Here is a 27,472-nt window from a genome sequence, read left to right as displayed (position 1 = left end):
CGTCTGCCGTTTGTCATTTGATTCGGCGTTTCAGGATGGCACGGCGGTCACGTGACTGAAAAAGCATTTGCCACGAAATACCGGCTGGCGCCGCGCTTCCGGGTGCGTGAGACCCCGCCCCGATTTTCGGGTTCCGCGCGCGTGGGCCGAAGACTGCGATTGTGCGACGACGACGAGATGGACAAGTGGAGCTCGGCGACGTCCGTCACTTACAAGCGCTGGAAAAATCCCGAGCACAAGTACAAACAACTTTTCCGCGTCTTTGTGGGTCATGTGACGCGCGTTCGTTTCCGTCTTTATACGTGTGCGTGTGTGTGTGTGTGTGTGTGTGTGTTTTCATGTTTCTCGATGTCCGAGTGTGTGTTTAACTTTGTGTGTGTCCGTTTCTATCCACATCTGTGTGTGTGTGTGTGTGTGTGCGCGCGCGCGTGTGTTTTTTCATGTTTCCCGATGTCCGAGTGTGTGTTTAACTTTATGTGTGTCCGTTTTTATCCACATCTATGTGTGTGTGTGTGTATGTGTGTGCGCGTGTGTGCGTGTTTTTTCATGTTTCTCGATGTCCGAATGTGTATTTAACTTTGTGTGTGTCCGTTTCTATCTCCTTCTATGTGTGTGTGTGTGTGTGTGTGTGTGTGTGTGTGCGCGTGCGTGCGTGTTTCCATGTTTGTGTGCGGACTGTGTGCCAAAGTGTATTTGTCAACATGTGGGTGTGTGCGTGTTTCCGTCTCTGTGTGTGTGTCTTTTCATGTTTGTGTGCGTTGACAGTCGAGATTTGTCCGGTGAACAAAGTGCGTACTACTACTGATTCTTGTTTGTGACGTTTAGTCCGGAGGGGAACCCCTCGGCTCCCAATGCGGACTCCTCGCGTTCGATGGAGGAAAACTGCTCCGTGACCATCGGACGCCTCAAGTCTCCCCGCTCGCCGGCGGCGGATACGACTCAAGGTTTGTTCGTCCGTTATAGGCGACGGATTGGTCAGACGACGCGGCAGGAGCGAATGTCGTGTTTGACGGCGTGGCGTCCCTTGCAGAAACCTCCTTCAGTCTGGACGAGGCGCTGGACGCCCTCGGCTTCGGAAGCTTCCAGTGGAAATTGTTATTTCTCACCGGGTTCTCCTGGGTAACGAGGATTTTGTTTAGTTTTTGAATCCGTTTTCCACAGCGCTCGTCTTCAATCGTCAGTCGGGTGGCTTCTCCGCCGGCTGACTTTTGGCGAGAGGACCATTTGGAGAATTGACCGCGATGAATGTAACGTTTCAGGTGGCCGACGCCATGGAGATGATGATCCTCGGCATCTTGGGCCCGCAGCTGCACTGCGAGTGGAGCTTGCCGGGCTACAAAGTCGCTCTCATCACGTCGGTAACGGCACCTGTAATTCAGGAAGAGAAAATAACCGTACAATATTATTATTCTTTTGTGTTCTTTTGGGTCCCCTCAGTTGGAAATAGAACTTCCAACGCATTATTTGCAATGAAGTGGGTATACGACCAGTTACTCGATTAAACGATGGAATAATCGGTCGAAGACTAAAAATAATCGATAGCTATGTGGCCCTTGTGGGAATTTGAATCCGAAGACGTCCATTGAACGTTATTCTAAGCCGCTGTTGCATTATGTAGTTTAATCATTCCGAAAATACAATTGGTGCACATTAAATTGAAAATCATGTTGCCGTCAAACATGTCACACACGTACAAATGGAAATGGCGCACTTGGGCTGTCAACCCGATCAGTCTTACTTGTTTTCTTTTTCCCCCTCAGGTGGTGTTTGCCGGGATGTGCTTCAGCTCGTCGTTATGGGGAAACTTGTCTGACAAGTACGGCAGGAAAAAGGTCGGCCGATGTCGCCGTTTTACTTGGACGATCCCGCGCGGTGATTGTGTGACACCGTTCACCCGTCTTTCCTTTTTTTTTGTGAACGCAGGGGCTGACCGTTTGCATGTGTTGGACGTTTTACTACAGCGTGTTGAGCGCGCTGGCGCCGGACTTTTGTTGGATTTTGGTGCTGCGAGGCCTGGTGGGCTTTGGGATCGGAGGAGCCCATCAATCGTGAGAGCGCTTATTATTATCATCATTATTATTTGATTGTATTATTATTTTTTGTTTTTGTTTACCTTTTCCATTTAGGGCTGGATTGATTTCATCAGTTAAGGTCGATTTTGTTGTTTTGAGGCCTGGTGAGCTTCGGCATCGCAGCTGCATCGTATCGCCTCAATTGCGACATTTTGTTATCTGTTGATGTAACATTTGGACTTTAGGCCTCCTAATGAATCAATTATATTGATTATTATTATTTATTTATTTATTTTGGGGCGGGGGGGGCGGTGGTCATCTAAAACACGTTCCCATTGTTTTGCACCGATACCCTAGAGTACGTCTGCACAGTACCGGCTGCACTTGACGAGCCAATGTGTCATTGTCTTCATCCGCAGGGTGACTCTGTACTCGGAATTCCTTCCGTGCAAGGGGAGGGGCTTAGCCGTCATCCTGATAGCAGTCGGTACACGTGCATCACTTTCACCGCACAATGCAAACAAAGTTTTCTCACATTTTGCCAATGGCGCACAGTGGAAATGAACCGCCATAAAAGCTTTCTCGCGCGTGTCCAGGCAACGCTTTAAGGCCGTCCATTCATTTCCTGTAGCGCTTGCACCTACGGAGCATTTAGCCTCTTTAATGAAGCTCCATAGTGGCCCAATCACATACAGACGTCTTGAGGCGCATTTTGTTCGGTACGTTTCAGGCTTTCTGGGCTCTGGGCGCCGTGTTCGAGGTCCTCCTGGCCTTGTGGGTCATGCCCACCCTGGGCTGGCGCTGGCTGCTGGGCCTGTCCTCCACGCCGTTGGCCATCTTTCTGTGCTTTTGCCTGGTAAGGATGTCGGCGGTTTCTTTGAAACGAGCCGCAGAACCGGCCGCGCTGCTCTGCCTTTCTGTGACCCTTCCGGTCTCTCGCTACGCACGCGCATGAACGGCTGAAAAACAAGAAGTCCATTTTATAAGACATTTTGATGAAAAAAATGAGAATTAAACGGATGAATTCATTTGAATCCGACCTCAGGGGGGGGGCCGCCATGTCGGGCAATAGCGACTGAAATTAACTTCGCACGTGCCCTCGCGCTTGCGTTGCAAACGTCACGTGACCAAATCCCCAAAACAGTTAGCGGACTCGCCGCGTATGCTGCGATAACTAGCAGAACCGCGGTTTGATTGAACCCCAGCGCGTACTGGGGGGGGCGCATATAACGTTCTTGAGAAACTTGAGTCTCGTTGCACTTGAAATCAGCTTTTGTTTGTTTGTTTCCGGTGAACACGCAGTGGCTGCCCGAGAGTCCTCGCTTCGACCTCCTGAATGGAGACCGAGGCAAAGTCATGGCGACGTTACAGAGGATCGCCAGAGACAACGGCAAGGCCTTACCTCGGGGAAGGATGGTCTGCGACATACAGGTGAGGGGATCCGTCTTTCCACCATAAAGATGTCATTTGACCGTCGTCTTTGTGTCTCACTTGGATGCAGCGGAACGACCGTGGGCGTCTCCGAGACCTTTTTACACGACGGTATTACAAAACGACGCTTCTCCTCTGGTTCATATGGTTAGCTTGACAAACATGTCTTACTTCTCGACGTATTTTTACGCGTAGCTCAGGACTTGTTTTGGCATTCTGTGTACGGCATACCTTTTTTCATTTCCAGGTTTTCCTTCGCTTTTACCTATTACGGAATCATCCTGCTGACGACAGAGATGTTCCAATCTGGAGATTCGTGTGGGGGTGAGTCGCGGCGTTTGCGTTTGGTTCCGTCACCTTTCTCCGTTGTGCATAACCGCCAAAACCTCAATATGAACTACAGCCACCCAGGGGGCCAAAACGGAACCGAGTTGTAGTCTGGAATGCAAATTTTTGACATCAGAGGACTACAGAGACTTGTTATGGACGACCTTTGCTGAATTTCCAGGTGAACTCTTCCGTATTAACCAAACCACATGACCTTCTCTTACAAAAGTCTTCTCGCTTCATGCTAACACATCAAGGGAAACACCATAGATGGGCTAAGGAAAGTAGCTCCAGTAATTATAAACCTTTGAAGAAATAAGGAAATGTCAAGTACGTATGTTGAAGGATCTCGACTGAGACCAGCTTTGTATGTCGTGGAGGAGCTAAGTTTAGCCTGGGTTGTTAGTGGAGGGTTACGGAGAGTCTTTGGTGCATGCGCACTTGTAGTGTTTTTGCTCATAATGACATCTAAGCTTTTGAGCCAAACTTTGGGTTTTAAGCGAGCGAATTAGCACAGCTTCTATTGTGGGAGGAAGTACGCTAACCCGCTGTGTCAATGTGGCTCGTGCGCACTAATGCAGATCGTCAGCTCATCTCAATGTTTGCTGTAATGCTAAGTCAGCATATTTTAGATCATGTATCCCCAAGGCTAACGTAAGAATAAAGAGGAATTATTGAGCCGTGCGATGTTGTTGGTTGACAATGTGTTTGTGCGTCAGGCCTGGTCGTCGTTCTGGGGACGGTGGACTGTCTGGGCAGGAAGAAAAGCATGGCCTTGCCCCTCTTCATCTTCACCTTGAGCATTCTGCCCTTGTACGCCTGTATCGGGAGGTAACGCGCGCGCGTGTGAGAGATGCTGTATATTTTATGGGGGTGAAAAATAGCTAAATGCAAGAATTTTTTTGTGTCTCGAGTCACTCTTGATCATGTAAATGCTCGGCGGGTCAAATTGAAGAAGACCCCCTGACCGTAAGATACCTGGGAACTACATGAAATGTCTCCTTTTAAGTTTGTGTCTGCGTGCGTTTCCTCTTCTAGGATGACTCTCACAGTTTTCATCTTCATCGGCAGAGCCTTCATCTCGGGTGGATTCCAAGTCGTTTATGTGTACACGCCAGAAGTATGCGGTATCCTCGCGGTTTTACCCCGAAAAATATTTCAAGTCGTCGAGTCTAAATGTCCGCTCCGCTCGGTTAGGTCTTCCCGACCGAGATCAGATCGTTGGCCGTTGGCACCTGCAGCACCATGTCCAGGGTGGGCGCCCTCATCACGCCCTTCGTGGCACAGGTAAACCTCTTGTCAGTAAAAATGCGAGAACATGTCAATGATCTAAAACGAATGAGGAACATCACAAATTGATATGACATAATAATTGACACATTTATACCCCATTGTTCAGTGCATTAAATAAAATATATAAGTTGCATCTGCTTAGTTATTGTATTGCTGTGAAGCGCAGCTTTTTTTTTTTATTTTTTTTTTTTACTTTTGCTTTGACTTGTGTGCAAAATGGAGATATTGCGCCGCCTGGTGGCAGCTTCCAGCTGTTTGTTGCCACTCCCAGCTGACGTTTACTGTTCGACTAAACATTCAAATCAAAGAGAATTACACTTCTGTGTGTTCAAAACAACCACATAACTTTGCCTCAAAGTCTGCTAGCATTATGCTAACACACGGTGCAAAGCGCCATAGACAGGCTAACGCAATTAGCATTGATGTTGCGGTAATTATGCACACAAGCGGTAGCAACACATGTAAACAGATAATACAACAATACTCACAGGCATATATTCTTTAGCCTCTGCGACAATCGATTAATATTGTTGTGACTCACAGTGTATGTTCGTATTTCTGTATTATACTGCCAAAGCGCGCACACAGAAGGAGCAGCACAATGTCCATTTAATTGAAGCAAAAACGGTACCATACAATATTATTGTACGATATACGATAATAATTATACAGTGCTATTTACGCTATTAAACAACACATTACAAAAAAATGCTTTTGGGGGGTGTTGGAACAGATGAATGGTATTCCATTCATTTCAATGGGGAAAGTTGATTTAAGATCCAAGTGATTTGAGTTACGAGCGTGATCACAGAACGAATTAAACATGTACGTCAAGCCACTGACTGTACTGTAATTTTGGGGCCTTTTACCCCAATAGAAGTGCAAAATAAAAAGGTGCCCAGAATGGTGCTTTGGTGTTCACCTTTGAAATGTTTGGACCCAAGGTGCTGCTCAGACATTCCGTGTCCTTGACGCTGACCCTGTATTGCCTCTGCTCTTTCCTGGCCGGCCTCATGTGCCTGCTGCTGCCCGTCGAGACGTCGGGGAGGGCCCTCCAGGAGTCCGAGCGGACCCCCACGCTCGGGTCCGCCAAAAGGTCCCCCTAAATGTCCGAGACTGAAACGGCTGGGCAAAGAAGAGGAGTCAAGACAAGCACGCCATTAAGGTGGAAGACGTTTCATTGGTTGATTACATTCTCTTGGACTGGCTACGTAGATGTTTATCTCTTTTGTTAATTAAATCCCATTTACACCATTTGTTCGGACTGCGACTTTACTGTTTAAAAATAATTCCCCCGCTATTTCTGAGCGCACAAATTCACAATTGACACGAATTTGAGAATGCGTGGCGCTAAAATGTCATCGTCATCTTGACAATTTACCGTACATTGACCAATTTTTGTATTTGGCCTTTTGTTTATTTTTTTTAACTTTCAAAGTTGAAATTTAATGTGATAACTTAAAAAAGAAGAATAATAATTCAATTCTATTTGTAAGTATAAACTAATGTAAATAACTTCATCATGTGTTAATGTACATTTCATTAGTGGTCTTGTAATAAATTAGAATTATTGTAATTGTCCATCGGTTTTCTGTACCGCTTTATCCTCAGGCGGGTCGCGGGCGTGGTGGAGCCTTTCCCGGGTAACTTCGGGCGAGAGGCGGGGTACACCCTGAAATGGTTGGCACATAGAAACAACCATTCGCACACACATTCTCACCTAAGGGCAATTTAGTAATTCATCTGATGTAATTTAAAAAAAAAGATTATTTCTAGCATGGGGCTAAAATCATCGTCAGTTATTTGATTTCATTTTATTTTAAAGTTGTTTTTTTTGGGGGTAATCTGGTCTGAGTCTGTCCAGTCACCTTGACAACATTGGCCCAATGACAGCGCACACGCAAACTAGGCCAGCCAATCAGAGGCGGCCCGCACAAAGCTGCATGTCATGCTCACGTACACACACACGCACGCACGCGCGCCGTTCTGTTCGTCTCTATCCACGCACGGATGACACGAGCAGCGGCAGCATGACGCTCCTCATCCCGGCCGCGCGGGCAGCGGCTGTGGACCAGCACCCGCACGAGGAGCCGCGTCGCCCGGCCTGACTGGCCGTTTTCTCCCCGGTGACAGCGGAGGCGAACTCGGCGCATCTCCCCCCCATCCTCCGCATCCGCATCCTCCTCTTCCTCCGGCCATGGCCCTGGTGACTCTGCAGCGCTCCCCCAGCCCCAGTGCAGCCCCGTCGGCCAGCAGCGTGGGGGAGGTACGTGGACGTGCGTGGAACTGACGAGCCGGGTACTGTGATCATATGTGGTGGGTGTGGGTGGCTAAAGTAGCCTTTAGCTTTAGCCGCCACAGTAACAAAGTCCTCATTTGTGGTCACTTTATTAGGTACACCTGCCTGTATAAAGAACGAGGCTCAGTTTTGATTGGGTGAGAGCTGTTCCTAAGATTTGGACTGATTTGCAAATGCAGAGGGTGCAAATATGAGGAAGCCCTCCTCACTATGAACACATCACCAATTGTCCACTTAAGTGTATATGGTTTGTTAACGCCTCCGACCGGCAGGGGGCGGCGTAGCACCACAAAGGCCTCCCCTGTGCTCTGTGCTGACTTGCTTTGAAAGCACCACAGAGTGAAACATTCAGTTTGACACTTCACCAATTAATTATTCGGGGCGTCATTTTCTATAGAGCCTGTCAGTGGCGTCGTTAGGCCCATTTTAGGGGGGGGGGCTGAATATATTTTTAACCCCCACCTCTAAGTAATTTGTAGTATAGAGTTAAATCCTATGTGTTTGATACCATAGTATGTATAATAACTGTATATTGTAGTTGGTTAATATATTTTATTGTTATAGTTTGTCTTATACTGCATAACAAATACAAACCACCACTCCCATGGAGTGCTTTCGATAAATCTTTGGGCGTCCCGTCATGATTTAAACTCAAACAGACGCACGCGTTTGTTCTGGTTTTAATCCTTATTTTTGTCTTGCAGAATTTTGGAAGTGACGATGACCGCAAAAATAACCAATGGTGAGTTTTTCCAATTTTTCACGTTCATACGCTGCCAATCGGGGAAAAAAAAAATTCTGCTTAAAACACAGGTTACATTGAGGGGGGGAAAAAGGTGAATAATAATAATAATAAATGTAGTCAGTCAGGGCCCATATAGACAACCAAACACTCACATTCCCACCTGTGGGCAATTTACAGTCTTCAGTGAACCTAAAATGAGCTTTGGTGAGAGAAGTGGGGTACACCGTGGACTGGTTGCCAGCCGAATGAGGACGAACGCTATGGAAAAATGGATGTTTTTTTTTTTTTTTTTTTTTTTTGAAGGGAGGTGACCAAAAGTCCACTTGTATACCTTTCTGTGACTCTTCCATTACCTCTGCAGCAACCTGATGATGACGACACTAAAAGTGTTTTCTTTGTTGTTGTTGTCAGCCTCAAGGAGAGCTTCTTCATGGTCAAGGGGGCCGCCCTCTTCCTCCAGCAGGGCGGCAGCACCGAGGACCCCAAGACCCCCACCCGCCGCACACACGCGGGTACGACAACCAACCTACCAGCAAACAGCAAAAATAAAAATAAAAATGAAGTCTGCGTTTTGTGTTTGTTTCCAGGCGACTTGCCTCAACACCTGCAGGTCATGTTTAAGAGCCTCCGCTCGGAAGATCGCATTAAACTGGTAAAGCTTTATTATTATTCATATTTTTTTATTAGGCTCATCTGTTACAAACCATTATCTTGATAAAGGACACATTTTCCATTCAGCTTTTGGAGGGAAAATGTGTTTATGGTAATGACAGTGAAGCAAATTAATTGTCATCGTTATTAATTGTTGCATAGTTTCCCCACTTAAATGTTGAAGCTCATCAAACAAATGTAAATATCAGACAAATATAACCCAAGTGAACTTAAAATGCTGTTTTTAAACGGTGATTTCATTTATTAAGGGGAAAAAAAGTATTCAAAGTTAGCTGGCCCTGGCTCAGCTTGAGCTCACAAACTGATGGCTGAACATTCTCCTTCGGGATTTTCTGTTAAAAGAGCAGAATTCATGAATCCATCACTCACAGCAAGTTGTCCAGGTCCTGAAGGAGCAAAGTCCATATAATATGTCAGTCCATATAATGTTCTCCCAAAGTCTTGGGAATCATTCAGGTGTCTTTTTGGAAAAGTAAGACGAGCCTTTGTTATTTTTTGGTCAGCAGTGGTTTTGGCCTTGGAACTCTGCCATGGATGCCATTTTTGCCCAGTCTCTTCCTTATTGTTGTCGAGGACTCTGACCTTAACTGAGGCAAGGAAGGCCTGCAGTTCTTCAGAAGTTGTCCTGCGTTCCTTTGTGGCCTCCTGGATGAGTCATTGCTGTTCTCTCGGGGTAATCTTTGTAGGCCGACCACTCCTGGGAAGGTTCACCGCTGTTGCACAATTTCTCCATTTGAGGTTAATGGCGCTCCCTATGGTTCGCTGGAATCCTAAAGCTTTAGAAAGGGCTTTTTTTTAACCCTTTCCAGACCGACAGATGTCAATGACTTTATTTCTCGACTGTCCTGGAATTTCTTTGGATCGTGTCGTTTTGTTGCAGCAACTTTTCTCCAACTTGATTTCAGTTTAAGTGATTTCTTGATTGAGCAGGCCTGGAGCTAATCAGGCTTGGGGATGATCAGTGAAAAGCCATCAAAAATTGTGATTAGCCACAATTAATTCATGATTTAACAGGGGGGGGGGGGGGGGGGGGGGGTCATTATTTTTTTCTCACGGTGCCAGGTAACCACATTTCAAAACAGCATTTTAAGCTCACATGAGTTATATTTGTCTGATATTTACATTTGTTTGATGATCTGAAATATTAAAGTAGGGAAACTGCAAAATATTATATATATAAAAATTGAGAAGGGGGCCTATACCTTTTCACGCCACTGTATATACACAATATATGCCATTTTATATACATATATGTGTATATATTATAAAATATTTGTTTGTTTTATGTATTTTTGTATATATTTTTCCAATATTTTTTTTATTTGTATCAATTATTAAATAAGCACTGCCTACATGTGCAATACACTTTGCGGGTTATCGGGTGGCATATCCGTACGAAAGACGCTGTGGCCTTTGTCAGGCGGTGCGACTGGAGAGCGGCCGGTCGGAGCGCGTGCGATACATGCTGGTGGTGTACACCAGCGGCCATCGGGACACGGAGGAGCACGTCGTGCTCGGCATGGACTTCGCCGACAAAGACAGGTTGATCATTGGGGGCGGGGGGGGGATATCGTTGCGTCTTGAGATGATTCTGACTGTTTTCTCATCAATGGCCGTGCGCCGCTAGAAAAAGCTGCTCCATCGGGATGGTGCTGCCGCTGTGGAGCGACACCAACATACGCTTGGATGGCGACGGGTAAGACGGGCTTTCTACTCGCATCCGGCGCGCCCTTGTCCAACTCAAGGTGCGCCAAAGCTTGCCACGCATTTTCCATGATGTCTGTTCGAAACTAACCAAAAAAAGGATAATAGTAGCCAAACGCACGGGGAATATTATTCCCACACGGAACGTACGGTATTGGGTAAGGCAGGGGTGTCAAACGTACGGGCCGAGGCCCTATCCAGCCCGTAGGGATAGAACACATTCATAATTCAAAGTAACTGTTGTTGGGAGTTTTGTCCACTGGAGGTCGCACTGGCGATCACTTAAATGACCACTTACCACTTAAATGACATTCTGAAATTGGCCGTAACTCAGGATTTGACGCCCGATACTGATGCACTCGTGAGAGCTAAACGAGGACAAGTTTCAGGAGCGAAGTAAGCGTACTTCACATCAAATGCTGTGCCGACTTTGCACTGTGAAGAATACGGTTCTGTTGAAATGAATACCTCCTGTAGAAACACTTTAAAACACTGAATACCGCAAAATATCAGTCAACGGCTTCAATTCGAAAGGTTGAGTTCGAGGAACCCTTTTGTTTTTGTTTTTTTCCATACACTTAAAAGGCAGGGGGACAATTGTGCTCTCTTTCTGAAAATTTCAGACTTTTTTTGTGTGGTGTGATAAGTTGCGGATTTCCAGATTGGTTGTGGAAATTTACGTCAATTTAACATGACTTCGAGATCTTACCAAGTTGTTTTATAAAAGCTGCACAGTATACAGATCCAGTGTGTGCTGTAAGTTGCATAATGTTGGTGAAGTTGCACTCATTTTTTGTGACAGAATTTCAGAAAAATTTCATATTTTCCAAACGTACTTGTAATTATTTGCAGCAAAACAACTATTATAACAATTCATACACAGTATGTGCATATATGTGCAATGATGTTACAACAAGAAATGAGGGAAAATGTAGATTTAAAATAATAATTTGTGCCTTTTATGAAATGATTTTCATACTTTACATGAACATTTTTGTATGAATTAAAATTAAATATCATTTTTTTATGACTCAAAATATGTTTCTATTATAACATTAGTTTAAAAAAAAAAAAACATTTTAAAGATATTCATTGTTGTATTACGCTAATTGAAATAGAAATATATTCATTTTAATATTAATACAGTATTATTTATACAGTAATATATGATATCTTGTATTAATCAATATTACGTTATATTTCTATTGTTTAGTTAATAATCATCCCTAACTTATGTGGATAATTATGGTTTGATTTGAACACTTAGTTGAAATGTAATTGTATTGACAATGAAACTTTCCATTCAATATTTGGAATTCAGAATTGAATGTGACTTTGATTGACCTCCAGTGGCGCAGCGGTAAATGACGAGCATTTTTGGTTTGTTTTGTTTTGGTAGCGCGAGAAGAGTTGCTGTTGACGTGGTCACATTGTGTGCGTTAACCTGCTAACATTGTGTGCGTGTAACAAGGCGGAGGAATGTTCCACAGGTCCTGAATGCTTTGCACCAACCGGCCCCCACCCTCCCCACTTCGCCCCACTGCCGTGTGTACATCCCGCACATGCGCCGCTCTTCTTCACCTTCGTCTCCTTCATCTTGTTCTTGTTTCTGTTTTTTTTTTTTTTTTTTGGCATCTTCCAGAGGCTTCAGTGTGAAGACGGCGGGACGCTCGCATGTCTTCAAGCCTGTGTCAGTGCAGGCCATGTGGTGAGTTCGCTGGCTTGGCGTCAGCTTTTTTTTTTTTTTTTTTTTTTTTTCCCCCCCCCAGGGAAAGCTTGGATGAGTCCCAGCACAGGTGGAAAAAGTATTCAGTCACACTCTTCATGATTATCTAGCTATTTACAGGGGATATAAAAAGTCAACACACCCCTGTTCAAATGCCAGGTTTTTGTAATATAAAAGAAAACGTGACCAAGATAAATCATTTCAAAACGTTTTCCACCATTAATGTGAACTATTACCTGTACAATTAAATTGAATTTCCCAAAAATATATTTTTGGACAAGGGAGTATGGGTGGACAACTTATAATGTGGTTGCACAAGTGTGCACACCCTCTTATATTGGTGGATGTGGCTGTGTTCAGAATGAACCAATCACATGCTAAACTCATGTTAAATGGGAGTCAGCACACACCTACCACCATTTAAACTGCCTCAGATGAACCCCAAATAAAGTTCAGCTGTTCTAGTAGCAAGCACATGATTACAGTTATTTTTGCTTCCCAACTCGAAAACATTTCATTGTTTTTTGTTTTGTTTTTTTCAATTGAGTTGTACAAGTCACATTAATGGTGGAAAAAGTTTTGAAATGAACAATTGAACAGGGGTGTGTAGACCTTTTATAGCCACTCTATCTATCCATCCATCAACCCGTCGTCATCCATCTATCCAGCCATCCTTCTGTCATCCATCCATCTTAACGTTATTGTTGTCACTGCACAGGTGCGCCCTTCAGGCGGTGCACAAGGCGTGCGAGGTGTCTCGCCGCTTCAGCTACTTCCCCGGCGGCCCGTCCCTCAGGTGGACGGCGTTCTACGAGGGCCGCGTGTCGTCCGAGCAGAGCTGCGTCAACGAGTGGAACGCCATGACAGACCTGGAGACCACTCGCCCCGACTCCCCTGCCACGTTCGGGGACCAGTGAGTCCAAAGCCTCGTCTCGCTTGTCGAATAGCATACTTGCCGAAGTCATTTTTAACTCTTGCGCTTGCTAAAATTCACATTTTGTGAAAACGTTCCAAAATGGCTCAGGCACCTCATGCGATCAGGCGAACGCTATGTGACTTCCTCCCACCCGTGGCGGTCACTGATGTCGCGTCATCTCCCGCAGGCCGAGCGAAAGAGAGCGAACGGAGAGTCTGATAAAGGCCAAGCTGCGCGGCATCATGACGTTCCGAGACTTGGAGAACATCACTTCCAAGGAGGTGCGTGCCTCACAACACACACACACACCTCGTAACGTAAACGCATTTTTCTTTGTTTGCTCAGATCCGTAACGAGCTGGAGCAACACATGAGCTGCGACCTGAAAGAATTTAAGGAGTTCATCGACAACGAGATGCTGCTCATCCTGGGCCAGATGGACAAGGCCACGCTCATCTTCGACCACGTCTACTTGGTGAGCCAGCGCCCACTCGAACTCCGCAGTAACTCGACACTCATTCTGCTGTCGTTTACGCGGGCATCCTCTCAAAGGCTTTACATGTCAATATTTGTCGTTAGGGCTCGGAATGGAACGCCTCTAACCTGGACGAACTTCGTGAATGCGGGTGAGACGATTCATATCGATATGCTAAGCGTCGCTTTCATATGCACGGGCCTGCAAAAAGCGACATTTTGTCACGTTAAACCGAAATCGACTTTATCGGGACTTCATTCGAGAGACCAACGCAAAGCGGAAAGAAAATGATTTCAAATATGTTTCCCCCCAAAAATGTGGTGTGCAAACATATTCCGCCCTTATTACTCTGATAGCCCTAAATAAATTCCAGTGTAACTAACTGCCTTCAGAAAGATGTTACACTTTTATTTAGCGGTATCACACTAAAGGGCACTGAATACTTAAATAGCTTGGAACCCTGGACATCATATTTATCTTCCTGTCCAGTGTCCTATGACTAAAAGGACCACGTTTTGTTGTGTCTTGTTATTTTTCAGCGTGGGCTACATTCTGAACATGACCAGAGAGATTGACAACTTCTTCCCGGGCAGCTTTTCCTACCACAACGTACGCGTTAACGACGACGACGCCACCGACCTGCTGGCCCACTGGAACGACACCTACAACTTTATTGTCAAAGCCAGGTGACGCCGTTCTGGGCTTTTTATGCGGGAAATGGAACTTTAAGACAATTGAACGTTTTGCACTCAGCGGGTGATGCGCTCACTAGACACAATGGTATCTTCAATACTTGAATTATTGATATACAGTAGCGACATATGAAAATGTGCACTAGATCAACGTATATAAGTATAAACGGTCAATTCAAAAAGGCAAACTAAATAGAAAATTATATAATTCGCAAAGATAATTATGCTCTTTTTTTGAGTGACGCGCATTCATCTATACTAATGTATAATAAAAAATGTATATACAATAGGGCTAATACACAATAGATTGTACATCATTGTTGTGCAATGACAATAAATTTCAATGTATATGCGTACATATTTTTGTCATACTGTACAGGTATATAAGTTTTAAAAAATATTTGTAATTTATTTTACTCATGTATATATATATATTTTTTGTTTGAAAACCATCGGTATTATACAAAAATGCAATATAATAGCACGCAACTGTGCCACACGCATCATCAGGAGCGCTTCACAATCAGTATTTATCTAATAGCGTGACAAAAACATGAATATTTTCAATAGAATACAACCTGCTAACCAGAGATGCTGCAAGTTGAACATTTTAGCTCTGACCAACCAATCGGAGAATGGAAAAATGCTGACATCATCGAGGGCCAGCGCTCTGGCCCTGTGAGGATGAATTTGAAATCTGCTCGTTGCTAATATAGTTTACATGGTCCAGCGCTAATAATTGTGAAGGTAGTTGGAAGCAACGGTGGACGACTGGTTAGAGCGTCTGCCTTACAGTTCTGATGACCGGGGTTCAATCCCCGGCCCCGCTTGTGTGGAGTTTGCATGTTCTCCCCGTGCCTGCGTGGCTTTTCTCCGGTTTTCTCCCGCATCCTGATGGATGGATGTATGGATGGGAATAAATACATACCATTTCATGGAACAAACCCAAGTATTTAGATTGTCAACGTAAGCAAGTGCAAATTTGCACTGTATTGACCGTGTGTTATTTTCCGTCCAGGAAGAACAGCTCCAAGTGCCTGGTGCACTGCAAGATGGGCGTGAGCCGCTCGGCCTCAACGGTGATGGCGTACGCCATGAAGGAGTACGGATGGTCCCTGGAGAAAGCTTACAACTTTGTCAAGCACAAGCGCAGCATTGCTCAGCCCAACGCTGGATTCATGAGGCAGCTGGCAGAATACCAGGGCATCCTTGATGCCAGGTAAAGCCGGGCTACACTCAACCCGTTTTAGCGGGGTGTACGTTCCAGACCGACCATATAATAAACATTCAAGCGAAACATCGTAACAAACGTCCTACCTACCTTAATGCTAACATAGACTGGGAAACGCCATAGAAGGCTAAAGGAAATTAGCATAGCTGTTACGGTCATTGTTTACCTTCTAACAGCTGCTACTGCAACACACACACAGAGCAGCAACACATCCAAACAGAGCAGACAACAATACTCACAGGCTTAACACAGCCCACACAAAAAGGATCCTCAAAAACATCCTGATTATTGGTATGTGCGTACCCCGCTTTACGATTGTCGTCCTGACTGTTTTTTCGAGCAGATCTGGATGAAAAAAATCCCTCTGAACACACCATAATCCATCAGGATAATCTTTTATAGATATCCGATAATCGGACTTTTGCTGACTTTAATGGGAATTAAGGAAAAATCCTCAAATTCATCTTTATTATCGGTATGTGTGTACCCTGCTTTACAATTGCCTACCCAACCATTTTCCCAGGCAGCCAACACCACAGGCGAATATCATCTTTCTGAGACATCCCATAATCACGCCTTTGCTAACTTTGATCGGAAGGGAGGAGAAATGTTTCAATTCATCCTGATTGTCGGTAGCTGTAGTTGATAATCGATGATCAGCATAGATCAATTTCCCCTTTTTTTATTTTTATTTTTTTTTTTTTTACACAGCAAACAGCGTCACAATAAGCTCTGGCGACCCGGCATTGACGAGGAAGCCTCGGACGACATGCCAGTCTCGAGCCAGGTCGCTGGGCAGCAGGGTGACGAGGAGGAGGCCTGGGGGCTCTGCGGGGCGTCCCCCTGCAGGGGTCTGGAGATGGAGCCCCTGGACTCTCTCAACTACAACTACTACTTCCGACGTTTGTCCGATTCTGCGCTGGACAGCGAGCCCTCCACGCCGGTACGAGGCCCTCCCCTGCTTGGCATGGAGAGGGTCTTCATCGAGATCGAGGACGTGGAGCGAGACGCCCTCCTGGAGGACGAGGGCTTCCCCGTGGCCCATCTGGCCTTGCCGGGCGGCGGTGGCGGTGGGGGCACGGGGGCACAGACGTGCGGACGTCTCGACCCCCTGGAGGACATGAGGCTAAGGTTAGAGTTCAGCACACTGGAGGAGGAAGACGAGGAGGAGGCCAAGAAGGAAGAGGCCGAGATGGCCGCCTTGGAGGGCAAGAAGCACGTGGAGGAGAGCCGTCTGGGTCTGGCCAACTTGAACACCAACAACAGCAACCGGTTGGCCGCCAAGCGAAGCTGCCCGGCCGCCTTTGACGTGAGTTGGGAATCGTTGGCTCATTTCCTTCTCTCTAATCACGACACAGTGAATAGAGGAAATGCGCAAATAATTGGCTGTGTAGTAAGTAGGTGATGAGTGAGTCATTCCAAAGACAGCCTCTGGGTCATTTATTTAAGTTCTCAATTTTAGCATACATTTCTTTCAGTTTGCTCCAATTTCATATACATCAATTTTCGCCCTGAATGAAGAAATAAAAATGTGGTTGGGTTGAAATGGGTGGAAACCTCAAGTATTCAACTTTGGAATACGAGTACATAATGGGGTTAGGAAGTGACTATTTCACTTTTTTCACTTTTTGTATCCCTACAGGACAGCGCTAGCACGGGCAACCCTTTTAAAGTCAAGCCATCCTACCAGTCCTGCAAAGACTGCTGCCTGCGTCTGCCACAAGGTCGGCGCTGCGACCGCCCGGCGGGGTCGCGCTCCCACCGCCTCAACCCCTCTCGACACTGCACCCTTCCCACCATCTGCATCGATCCCCCCGGGACCATTTTCATTTCACAGTCGCTACCGAATCTTGCCCCACCACTCCCGGTCCAGTACTGCTCTTCTGCCGGGGTCCCGCTTTCACGGCAGAAACTGGTGTCGCCCATGAGCTGCGAAGACCCCACGCATGCCTGCGCCTTGGCGGAAGCAGAAGCCATGGACCAACCTGAGGCGGAAGGACAGACCGGTCCTCAGGCCGGGTCGGAAATCGCAGAAATCGAGTGATACGGGCACCAAATGTCTAAATCGGTGATCTGCTTTGATGTGGAACAACGGTACCGGCTTCCTGTGACAGGGTAGCCCGAGTTCGGGCAAGAAAGATTTAGACTGGCCGCTTTGAGGGGTAGGACTCAGACAAAGCTGGTTGGCCGAATGCATCCGGTTGGGCTTGGACCAAAAAGACTACTTGGAACCTGAAACCTGGAAACGGAAACAGGACGACCAAGTCCTTTTACTCTCGAGGGGCACTGTACGTCATTTTTACAAAAGCATGGATGCCAGGATCAGATTTTAGGTCGCTTGAGCTGGAACTATCAACGATGAGATTGCAACAAGAAGGATACATATCTCAAATCGGTGTAACTCATAAACAATATTCACAAAGAATCTCGATGGTTGTAGCAACAAGGCGATGTTTTATGTCCAAGTGTCGTGATTTTGCATCTCAAGAGTACATTTCAATTCAAAGTTTGGTATTTAATTTTTTTTTTTCAGGATTTAATGCAATGCTGTGTTCACACGTTTGGTACACTGGTCCAGACCATGGTTAAAAAAAAAAAGCAACAACCAGATCCATAGTCCTTGTTCTTCAAGTGTTCCAAAAATGATGTAGTCCGTGTAGTTAACTGAACCAAACAGAAGCAGAGTCCACTTTCAAGTGGTTAATTAGTCATTTGGTACTGTGATCCTGAGCATGGTACAGATTTCAAAAAACGACCACTCTTAAGGATTCCAACCAAGTCAAGAAAAAAAATCTGTCCCTGACACACGTTTCACCGATTGACACCAAATGAGATGGATGTGTCGATTATAACAGGACACCGGAAAAAGTCATGAACCCAAGCCATAAATTCAACAGGAAGTCAGCCATTTTGGTCGTTTTCCAAGCAGGAGCCACCTTTGACAAACTCCTACGAAGGAATTCCCCCAAATTAGCACAGATTAGAAGCGGTTATATGAGACACATTGGTCTGACTAAATGGCGAGAATCGTGAGTTTTTGTCATTTTGGGAAGAAAATCAGTCACTGACGCCAGTTTCACTGATTCACACTAAATTGGGTGGATGTGTCTGGATGCAAGAAAAAGTCCCCCCCAAAACCAGTTTTCCCAGTCGACACATAATCGGGTGTACATGTCTATCATAAACGTGCGCAGTCTCAAAGATTCCTGCCTGAGACTGAACTGGAAGTCGGCCATTTTGGTTTGAGGTGGCCTTTTGGGGAAAATGTAATTATCAGTTCCCTTAGGGCAAGTTTGGGGAAGAAAAAAACCAAAAAAACCTAACCCGACACCAGTTTCACAGAACGACACAACATTGGGTGGACATGTCTATCATAACAGGATGCACAAAAAAGTCTCAAGGACACATGCGTGGAATGGACCGGGAAGTCAACCATTTTTGTTTGAGGTGGCCTTTTGAGGCGTCAATTCGCAATGCACGGTCTGATTGGAACGGCTACTTCAACCTGAGTAAAACGCAGCAAGAACTTTGAAAATGTTTTTTTTTTTTTTTGTGTGTGTGTGTGTGTGATATTACCCACACAAGTTGGTCAGAGAAAACCTTCAAATTAGAGTAAAACAATAAACTGCAAATATTTCTCAACATATCTCCTCGCCGGTTCATTTAGTTTGCTACTTGGGTAACCCCTTCTACAATTAAAAATATCCACCGATCGCTCACTCGGGCCGAAATTCCGAGACGCCGACGCATCAAAATTACCGTGACGTTTCAAACGACATCACTTGCCCTAAAAACTCAACTAGCGCAAAAGAAACATTAGTGGTGAGAGGAGCAGTGGAATAGGTTGTGTAATTCATCGATCAATAGTTTGTTTTTGGGGAATTCATTTGTTATTGAGGATTTTAGAGGTGTTTGAAGTGCTCATTTCATGTTTTTTTTTAGAAAATTCCACTTGTCACGTTGCTAAAAACAGGACACATGGAAAAGTCTCAAGGAGCCAAACCCGAAATTGAAGAGGAAGTTGGCCATTTTAGTCTAAAGCAGACATTTTGGGAGAATTCCAAGCAGGGCTTGCATTTTATTAGCGCCAAAGAGGGAACTGTCCCAAATGAGCCCCAATTGGAATTCCCCTCCACAGATGGGCAATGCTAAATTGCCAAACCTTTTGCAGCTTTTTGGTTTTTGTAAAACTGTGCGGCCTATCCAAAGATATTGCTGACATGGTTTGTTTGGCTAACGTATTCTTGTTTTTGGCGTGCTGGCAAACAAGAGGATGACCGCTTGTAATTTAACCACCACGAGGGAGATGGGATTTATTTATTTTTTTGGTATGGATTTTTCTTTAATTAGATGGTTTGTTTTTATTTAAAGGCAAACAACAATACTTCCTCTTGTTCCCGACCCAATGTTATCTAGATTGCAGGGAGCTGCCGGTCTGCTCCACGAGTTAGATTTCAATAATTAGGTTTTGCTTTCACTGTGTTTTTAACACTTGTGAGTGAGTGTTTGAGTGAGCATGATGTAACTCCAATTACCCCCACACAAGCAAAAGTTCACCACTGTTTCATAAGACTAAAATAAAGTAAAACCCCTTGAAGACACAAAATGGAGACTAAAAGTGTCAAATAGCCATTATGCTTCTGGGCTACATGCTAAGATTGTCGTTAGCATGTGCTTGGAAATATCCACCGTGTCCATTTCTGGTTCCACAACTGATATATAGCGACATCACAACAACAACAAAAAACAAATGGAAAAAAGGCCAAAGAAAAAGCAAAGCTATACGATTAGCATCAGTATAGCAATTAGCATGTTGTGGCTAAGAGGCTACAAACGAAGGGAACTAACCCACCTGATCCTGATTAAAAATCGAACACGTTTCGATCAGTGTACACATTAGCTAAATAAATCGTCTAAGCAGAGCACTAGCGGAAACTAAACTAAACTAACTAGCCAGCTTTTCAGAGCCTCTTCCCTCTTTTTGCTTTTTTAGTTAAAAATTAGTATTAGTATTAGTATTAGGGCCGCACTGAAACGACAAAAAAAACTAGCCGACTCGATTAAAGCCTTATATCTCGTTGTATATTTTCAGGAGGAAAAAGTCATATTTTGTCAAGATGAAGTTATGATATCATTCCTTCACTTCCCCTCGTAAAAATACTTGTGATAATATGACAGTCATTTCAACAATGACTTTTTCCTTGAAAATAAACAACTTTATTCTCCTAACATTACGACTTCAATCTTGAAAATACAAAAATTGTATAAATAAAATGAAAAAAAATCGCAAATAAATGGGAACATACGGTCAATAAGCAGTTTCCATGAAAAACTAGCAAAGGTTCCCCCAAAAAACACAAAATGGAGAAAAAAAACAAGTTTGTATCTTTAAAAAATATACAACGTCATTCACCAAAATATACGACTTTATTCTCATTACATTACGGCTTTACTCTCGTAACATTGTGACCTAAATCTTGAAAATATACAACTTTTTATCTCTAAATATACTAGTTTATTTTTTAAAATATGTTGATTTAAAAAATATATTACTTTATTTGCTCAATATGACTGTATGACAACTTTATTCTCGTTATAATACAACTTTAATCTACTTAGTCTACTTTTTTAACATTATTATTACTACTACTACTACTACTACTACTTTTAATAATAATAATATTAGGAAGTTGCCTATTTTTCCAGATTAATCTAAACGATATAGTGTACTGTACTGTTATTCTTATGTCTTGACTTTATTCTGAAAAATATCTACTTTTTATCTAAAAAAAATATTTAAAAGATTTTCTTGAAATATCTTGGTCTAAAAATACACAACTTCTAAAAAAAAAAATAATAATAATAACTATGATTGAAAATATGCAACTTTATTCTGTTAGAATGACATCATCCTGGAAAAAATACTTCTTTTGATCTAAAATATGTGATTATATTCTGGTCAAATTTCTGCTTGATCATGAGAATATTTGACACTATTCTCGTAAAATGATTACTTTAAAAATATATACAACTTTTTATCTTGAAAATAAATCATTTTAATCTAAAATATGACATTGTTATAAAAATCTTGTCTTTGAAAATATGCATTTTTATAATCCCAGAATTATTAGTGTATCTTGAAAATATAGGCTTTACATTTTTTTTCAATGTGACTTTATTCTCGTAATATTCTCGTAAAATACTATTTTAATCTTGAAAATATACACCTTTTTTTTTTTTTTCTTGTAGTCCGTCTTTAAAAGTCCTATATCTTTTAGAGTAATCTCGTGACTTTATTCTCGGAAACATACAACATTTTTCTGGCAAATATTCCGACTTTATTTTTGAAAATAATCCTACGGCGCATTTTGTTTCAGCGTTGCCCAAATACTCCTTTCAAGTGTACTCATTGGCATCAATATTTAGTTTTTCTTGTTTGTTTGTTTTTCTTCGATTCAAGTGCCTTTTTCTTGCCTCGTTAATACCAAACCTTCACACTGCAATACATCTGCACGCTACTAGTACTACTAGTGAAGCGCTAGATGTTAACTCGCAGAATGTTCTCACATCACTAGTAGTACTAGTAGCACACCGTTGTCAACTAGTGTGCAGTTTTTTCCTCAGTAGTAACATGTTCTTGTCCTACTGGTGAGGAAAACGTGTACTAGTATATGGACGTTAATATGGATATTACGTTTTTCAGAAAGCCATTAGAGCAAATAATCAAAGATATCAGTCGTAAGGTCATACTAGTAGGCGAATACTGGCACTAGTAGTGACAAAAACCTTACTAGTAAGACACAGATGATCTACTAGTGCGCTGAATTAACTATCAGAATTTTATAAAGCCACTAGTAGAAATGCAAATGTCAACTAGTGCATAGTTTTGCCTCCCAAGTACCTCTCACACTAGTTTGCCGAAGTTGTCTTACTAGTGAGGACAAACGGCGTACTAGTACATCGACCTGTATGGAGCGGCTCCAACTACTGGAGACAAATTCCAAATAAAGATGATTCTGATTCTGATACCAAGCTTAAGGTCCATGTACTAGTACGCTCTTCCTCATCACAAGTAAGACATTTCAGCGGACTGGTAGCTTAAGATCATACTAGTACATGGACTTTAGGATGGATATCAAGGAGAACGAATAAATGCTCAAACTGTTTCAGTATCCTTGATATCCAGCTTAAGATCAGCATGTACTCGTCCACTCGTTGTCCTCACTAGTACAACCCCAATTCCAATGAAGTTGGGACGTTGTGTTAAACATAAATAAAAACAGAATACAATGACTTGCAAATCATGTTCAACCTATAATTAATTGTATACACTACAAAGACAAGATATTTAATATTCAAACTGATCAACTTTATTGTTTTTTAGCAAATAATCATGAACTTAGAATTTTAGGGCTTTTTTTTTTTTTTTTTTTTTTAAATCAACAACACCCAGAAACGCCGCCAGCTTCTCTGGGCCCGAGCTCATCTAAGATGGACCGTCGCAAAGTGGAAAACTGTTCTGCGGTCCGACGAGTCCGCATTTCAAATTGTTTTTGGAAATTGTGGACGTCGTGTCCTCCGGGCCGAAGAGGAAAAGAACCATCCGGACTGTCACGGACGCAAAGTTCAAAAGCCAGCATCTGTGATGGTATGGGGTGGTGTTAGTGCCAATGGCATGGCTAACTTACACATCTGTGAAGGCACCATTAATGCTGAAAGCTACATACAGGTTTTGGAGAAACATATGCTGCCATCCAAGCGACGTCTTTTTCACGGACGCCCCTGCTTATTTCAGCAAGACAACGCCAAACCACGTTCTGCACTTGCTACAACAGCGTGGCTTCGCAGTAAAAGAGTGCGGGTACTAGACTGGCCTGCCTGCAGTCTGGACCTGTCTCCCGTTGAAAATGCGTGGCGCATTATGAAGCGTAAAATACGCCAACGGAGACCCCGGACTGTTGAACAGCTGAAGCTGAACATCGAGTGAGAATGGGAAAGAATTCCACCTCCAAAGCTTCAACAATTAGTGTCCTCAGTTCCCAAACGTTTATTGAATGTTGTTCAAAGAAAAGGTGAAGTAACACAGTGGTAAACAGGACCCTGTCCCAGCTTTTTTGGGACCTGTTGCAGCCATAACATTATAATTTCATGATTATTTGCTAAAAACAATGTAGTTGATCAGTTTGAACATTAAATATCTTGTCTTTGTAGTTTATTCAGTTAAATACAGCTTGAACATGATTTGCAAATCATTGTATTCTTTTTTTATTTATGTTTAACACAACGTCCCAACTTCATTGGAATTCCGGGTGTAAAACAATTCAGCGCACTAGTAGAATGACTGTGTTTTACTAGTATGTTTTTTTTCCCCCTCCACTACTAATGTTATTAGTAAGACATTCGTTCTACTCGTGCGCCCTAGTTGTTTCCATGTAGTAGTACACTCTTTGACAATTCAGCACACGAGTAGAATGACTATCTTACTAGACATTTTTTTTTTTTCAACTATCAGTTATCAGTGCCACTTTTGGCCTCCTAGTACAACCCTAAGATAGTAGTGCGCAGAACTATCTTTCTAGTGAGGACAAAGAGCATACTAGTACATGGACCTTGAGCTGGATATCAAGGCTATGAAGAAAAAAAAATGCTCAAAGGGCCTGTACATATTTTTCTTACGTCACACTAATAGCCTGCTAATGAAGTTAGTGGTGACAATACTGCTGCTTGGGAGGAAGGAGGTAAAATGCTATTATTGTTGTTATTATTATTATTATTATTGTTGTTGTTGTTGTTGTAAAGGGAAATGAGGGTATTTAGTGTTTGAAGTAAGACAAGTCTGCTAGCAAGCATGGACAGTCAAACGCACTCTACCTACCTCCCGTTGTTTTTTGTCAGTACTGTACATTGCTTATTGTGTGTTGGACTTTTTCTTCTAAGTCTTATGTTTATTATGAAAATAAAAACATTCAAAGTGTTTAAAAAAAAAACTTCTTGTGCCTCCTCCTTGAGACTCTTATTAAGTTATTCACATTAAGAAGCTTGCAGGAAATCAGCCGTCTGTTTTTTTTTAGGCGTCCTGCACAGTAAGTATTACCACTTTCCTTACAGTATATTTAACCTTATTGTACTTCATGTTTATACGTGAATGTTTCTTCTGTTGTAATGTGTTGTTACTATAGAATTCAACGCATACGCAGTTAAAAAAAAACAAAGGAATATATCCGAGGTTAACAGTATAAAATACCACCGTAAGAACTATGCCACAACTTAAACAGCATGACGTAAAAACTACATTTATGAACCTTAACCCCCCTTAAATTGTATACATTTTATAAACGAGACATGACATTTCCACTGCTTTTTTAACTGGTGCCACTGCTGCGTCAATATATTTAATATAGCATCCTGTATATGGGGCGGTGTTTGCACATCTAAAATGAATTGTACAATGTCGCCCAAAAAGAAGAAAATAACAAAAAGTAGGCTCGCAGAATAAGTTTTATACAACAATTATTATTATTATTTTTTTTTATTATTCTTTTATATACCGAGCACCCCGTTGTGTCATAAATCTTCCGAAAGGGACCACGAAGACGCAAAGTCTCAAGCCAGGCTAATAGGTTATGCACTCCCAAGTCACAAGTCTCCTATAAAACGCCTTGCGAACGAACCCATGAGCAAAGGAAGGGGGTGGGGGTCGGGTGTGGGTAATGCGCCAGACACAGAATGCCACAAATAAATCTTTTGGCACCAAGTGGACAATCAGAAAGTTGAACACAGTGGAAATACTGGTGGCAGGAAATGAAAGTCATAGTTTAACATTTTCATTTAGCCAATGAGTATCAAAATAAAACCGGGCGTAACACAGAAGTAAACAACAATACATCGATAATAACAAATATGAAAAGTTGAATAGCATTGAGTTGGCCTGTGCTGACTCTTTTCCCGCACATTACTACACATTATTGTACGTATTTAATGGCTACACACCTCTAATGTAGCATATTTACATCATATATACACTTGAATGATGTTTATTTACACTATATTTAACTTATTCACTGCCAGACATTTTCATATTGCCAGCCATTTTAGAGCGTTTTGACTGATCTTTCAAGACCCACGGACTATTCCGCTCTGTGACAATATGCGCACTGAACCTACCAAAAGAAAGAGTAGACTATTTCGTTTCACCAGAAATATATATATTTTTTTTATTTTCTAGCTTTTTTACTTTCTTTTGTAATTAGCAGTTTCTGACCAAAAAGTGGAGAAAACAAGCTGTTTGCGAATAGAGCCGTGTCAAGCAGAACAATGACTTTGACGCTAATATTTTTTTTGCTTTTGTCACACCTCAAACTATAAAACAACACAGAGAGAAAGGGATTTTGATGTCAAAATGATCTTTTTTTTTTTAACAGACTTTAACTTGTACAACTTAAAAATGCATCTTGAGTGACGCTGACTGCATGATGTTCGTCATTCACGCCATGAACTGCGTCAACTTTTCTCACAACACACACTTTCTACGCCCTACCGCGACACACACTCTGTTTATACCATACATATACATTCTCTGTTAGAGCGTGGGGTGTCTAAACTTGTCCGACATTCAAAGGGCTGCTAATTCTCTCCCAAATAATGAACGGAACAAGCCGAGATTCACCGACGAATCTTTATCTTTTACTCAAAAACTGTGCTGGTCTCAAACCCAAAGCGATGCAATGCCACCATCTGCAGGGGTCTGTTCATCATTACAGTGGTTTACACACACGTCTTGAAATTCACAGCCCAGCTAGGCGAGACCCTGTCTTCCACGCCGACCCGTCGAAAAACGTACTTGACGTACATACACGTTGGTGGCATTAAACGATTGGATTACAGTTGACAGATATAAACGTCTGGCAGCAGTGAATGATTCAATGGTCTAAGTTTTGGCTATAATTAATATTTACAGCGTGTGTTTTTTTTTTTATGTATATTTGTGTTGTTTGTTTACGTCACCAATTTCTCTATTTGGATGACATGAAGCTGGCATTGACAAGTTGTATCGCAGATATTTAATAAATAGCGGGATTTTTATCAACATTTAGAAGTTGCCTAATTCGGATCTGATTCCATGCGATTACGCTGCCATGACGCATACCTAAATTTCATATCATCATTGTAAATCCAGACTAAGATGGTTGCTTCCGATTGGGGCTCATTTTGCCGAATGCCTTTGGCGGAGTTCATTAAAGTCCGAGCTCTGGAATTCATCCCAAATGGCAACTTCAAAGCTCCATGTCTGACTTCCTGTTCAGTTTCAGCATGGACATTTTTGTGCATCCTGTTATGATTGACATGTCCATCCAATTTCCAGTCAATCAATGAAACTGGTGTCAGGGGCTCATTTTTTCTAACTTTTTAATTGAATTTTCCCAAAATGGATGCTTCAAACTAAAATGGCCAACTTCCTGTTCAATTTCAGGCTCAGTCTTTGAGACGTTTTCATGCACGCTGTTATGATAGACATGTGAACCCAATTTCATGTCCATTGGTAAGACTGGTTTTGGGAGGCTGTTTTTTAAATTTATTTTTATTTGTTTTACTTTACCGGGATCTATTAAGTAAGTTTATTTGAAGTATTGCATTACATGCTGACATCTTATGTGGTATAGGACGTGTATGGTGGTTTTGCGTGACTTAGTTACCACTGGGCGGCACGGTGGCCGACTGGTTAGAGCGTCAGCCTCACAGTTCTGAGGACCCGGGTTCAATCCCCGGCCCCGCCTGCGTGGAGTTTGCATGTTCTCCCCGTGCCTGCGTGGGTTTTCTCCGGGCACTCCGGTTTCCTCCCACATCCCAAAAACATGCATTAATTGGAGACTCTAAATTGCCCGTAGGCATGACTGTGAGTGCGAATGGTTGTTTGTTTCGATGTGCCCTGCGATTGGCTGGCAACCAGTTC

At 43.0% G+C, this 27,472-nt stretch overlaps 2 protein-coding genes across 11 annotated transcripts; both read left to right on the top strand.

Annotated features, from left to right (window-relative positions):
• Nucleotides 1-32: 32 nt before the first annotated feature.
• On the top strand, nucleotides 33-6,317 carry LOC133490143 (synaptic vesicle 2-related protein-like). Of its 4 annotated transcripts, none has more exons than XM_061799815.1 (16): nucleotides 33-239; nucleotides 826-944; nucleotides 1,031-1,119; nucleotides 1,260-1,358; nucleotides 1,761-1,832; nucleotides 1,924-2,048; nucleotides 2,432-2,495; nucleotides 2,743-2,868; nucleotides 3,315-3,443; nucleotides 3,514-3,554; nucleotides 3,691-3,767; nucleotides 3,847-3,951; nucleotides 4,490-4,601; nucleotides 4,809-4,890; nucleotides 4,968-5,057; nucleotides 6,008-6,317. In XM_061799815.1, the coding sequence occupies exons 1-16, from the start codon at nucleotides 178-180 to the stop codon at nucleotides 6,167-6,169; spliced, it is 1,554 nt and encodes a 517-aa protein (XP_061655799.1). In that variant the 5' UTR covers nucleotides 33-177; the 3' UTR covers nucleotides 6,170-6,317. The 4 variants fall into 4 exon arrangements, with proteins under 4 accessions (XP_061655799.1, XP_061655801.1, XP_061655798.1 ...); XM_061799817.1 differs by having other exon boundaries at nucleotides 3,514-3,590; nucleotides 6,089-6,317; XM_061799814.1 differs by having other exon boundaries at nucleotides 3,514-3,590.
• ssh1b (slingshot protein phosphatase 1b) lies at nucleotides 6,089-19,164 on the top strand. Of its 7 annotated transcripts, none has more exons than XM_061799808.1 (16): nucleotides 6,089-6,228; nucleotides 7,197-7,329; nucleotides 8,067-8,104; nucleotides 8,519-8,619; nucleotides 8,671-8,759; nucleotides 10,200-10,321; nucleotides 10,407-10,475; nucleotides 12,126-12,191; nucleotides 12,928-13,122; nucleotides 13,313-13,406; nucleotides 13,471-13,599; nucleotides 13,704-13,750; nucleotides 14,139-14,285; nucleotides 15,310-15,510; nucleotides 16,234-16,831; nucleotides 17,165-19,164. In XM_061799808.1, exons 1-16 carry the CDS (start codon nucleotides 6,170-6,172, stop codon nucleotides 17,564-17,566), a joined length of 2,490 nt encoding a protein of 829 aa, XP_061655792.1. In that variant the 5' UTR covers nucleotides 6,089-6,169; the 3' UTR covers nucleotides 17,567-19,164. The 7 variants fall into 7 exon arrangements, with proteins under 7 accessions (XP_061655792.1, XP_061655795.1, XP_061655793.1 ...); XM_061799811.1 differs by lacking the exon at nucleotides 7,197-7,329 and adding an exon at nucleotides 11,974-12,028 and having other exon boundaries at nucleotides 6,090-6,228; nucleotides 8,695-8,759; XM_061799809.1 differs by lacking the exon at nucleotides 7,197-7,329 and adding an exon at nucleotides 11,974-12,028 and having other exon boundaries at nucleotides 6,090-6,228.
• The last annotated feature ends 8,308 nt before the right edge of the window (nucleotides 19,165-27,472 follow it).

This window comes from Phyllopteryx taeniolatus, chromosome 15 (assembly GCF_024500385.1).
Source record: "Phyllopteryx taeniolatus isolate TA_2022b chromosome 15, UOR_Ptae_1.2, whole genome shotgun sequence".
NCBI lineage: Eukaryota > Metazoa > Chordata > Actinopteri > Syngnathiformes > Syngnathidae > Phyllopteryx > Phyllopteryx taeniolatus.
Note: the sequence above shows the minus strand (reverse complement) of the source record. Positions and strands in the feature narration are given on the sequence as shown.

Coding starts and splice junctions, on each gene's coding strand:
- ssh1b (XM_061799806.1), top strand. CDS start 6,170: ATGTCCGAGACTGAAACGGCTGGGCAAAGAAGAGGAGTCAAGACAAGC. Junction 7,330..8,066: donor CGGCCAGCAGCGTGGGGGAG/GTACGTGGACGT, acceptor TTTGTCTTGCAG/AATTTTGGAAGTGACGATGA. Junction 13,407..13,470: donor AGAACATCACTTCCAAGGAG/GTGCGTGCCTCA, acceptor TTGTTTGCTCAG/ATCCGTAACGAGCTGGAGCA.
- LOC133490143 (XM_061799814.1), top strand. CDS start 178: ATGGACAAGTGGAGCTCGGCGACGTCCGTCACTTACAAGCGCTGGAAA. Junction 4,891..4,967: donor TTTATGTGTACACGCCAGAA/GTATGCGGTATC, acceptor CCGCTCGGTTAG/GTCTTCCCGACCGAGATCAG. Junction 5,058..6,007: donor TCACGCCCTTCGTGGCACAG/GTAAACCTCTTG, acceptor TTTGGACCCAAG/GTGCTGCTCAGACATTCCGT.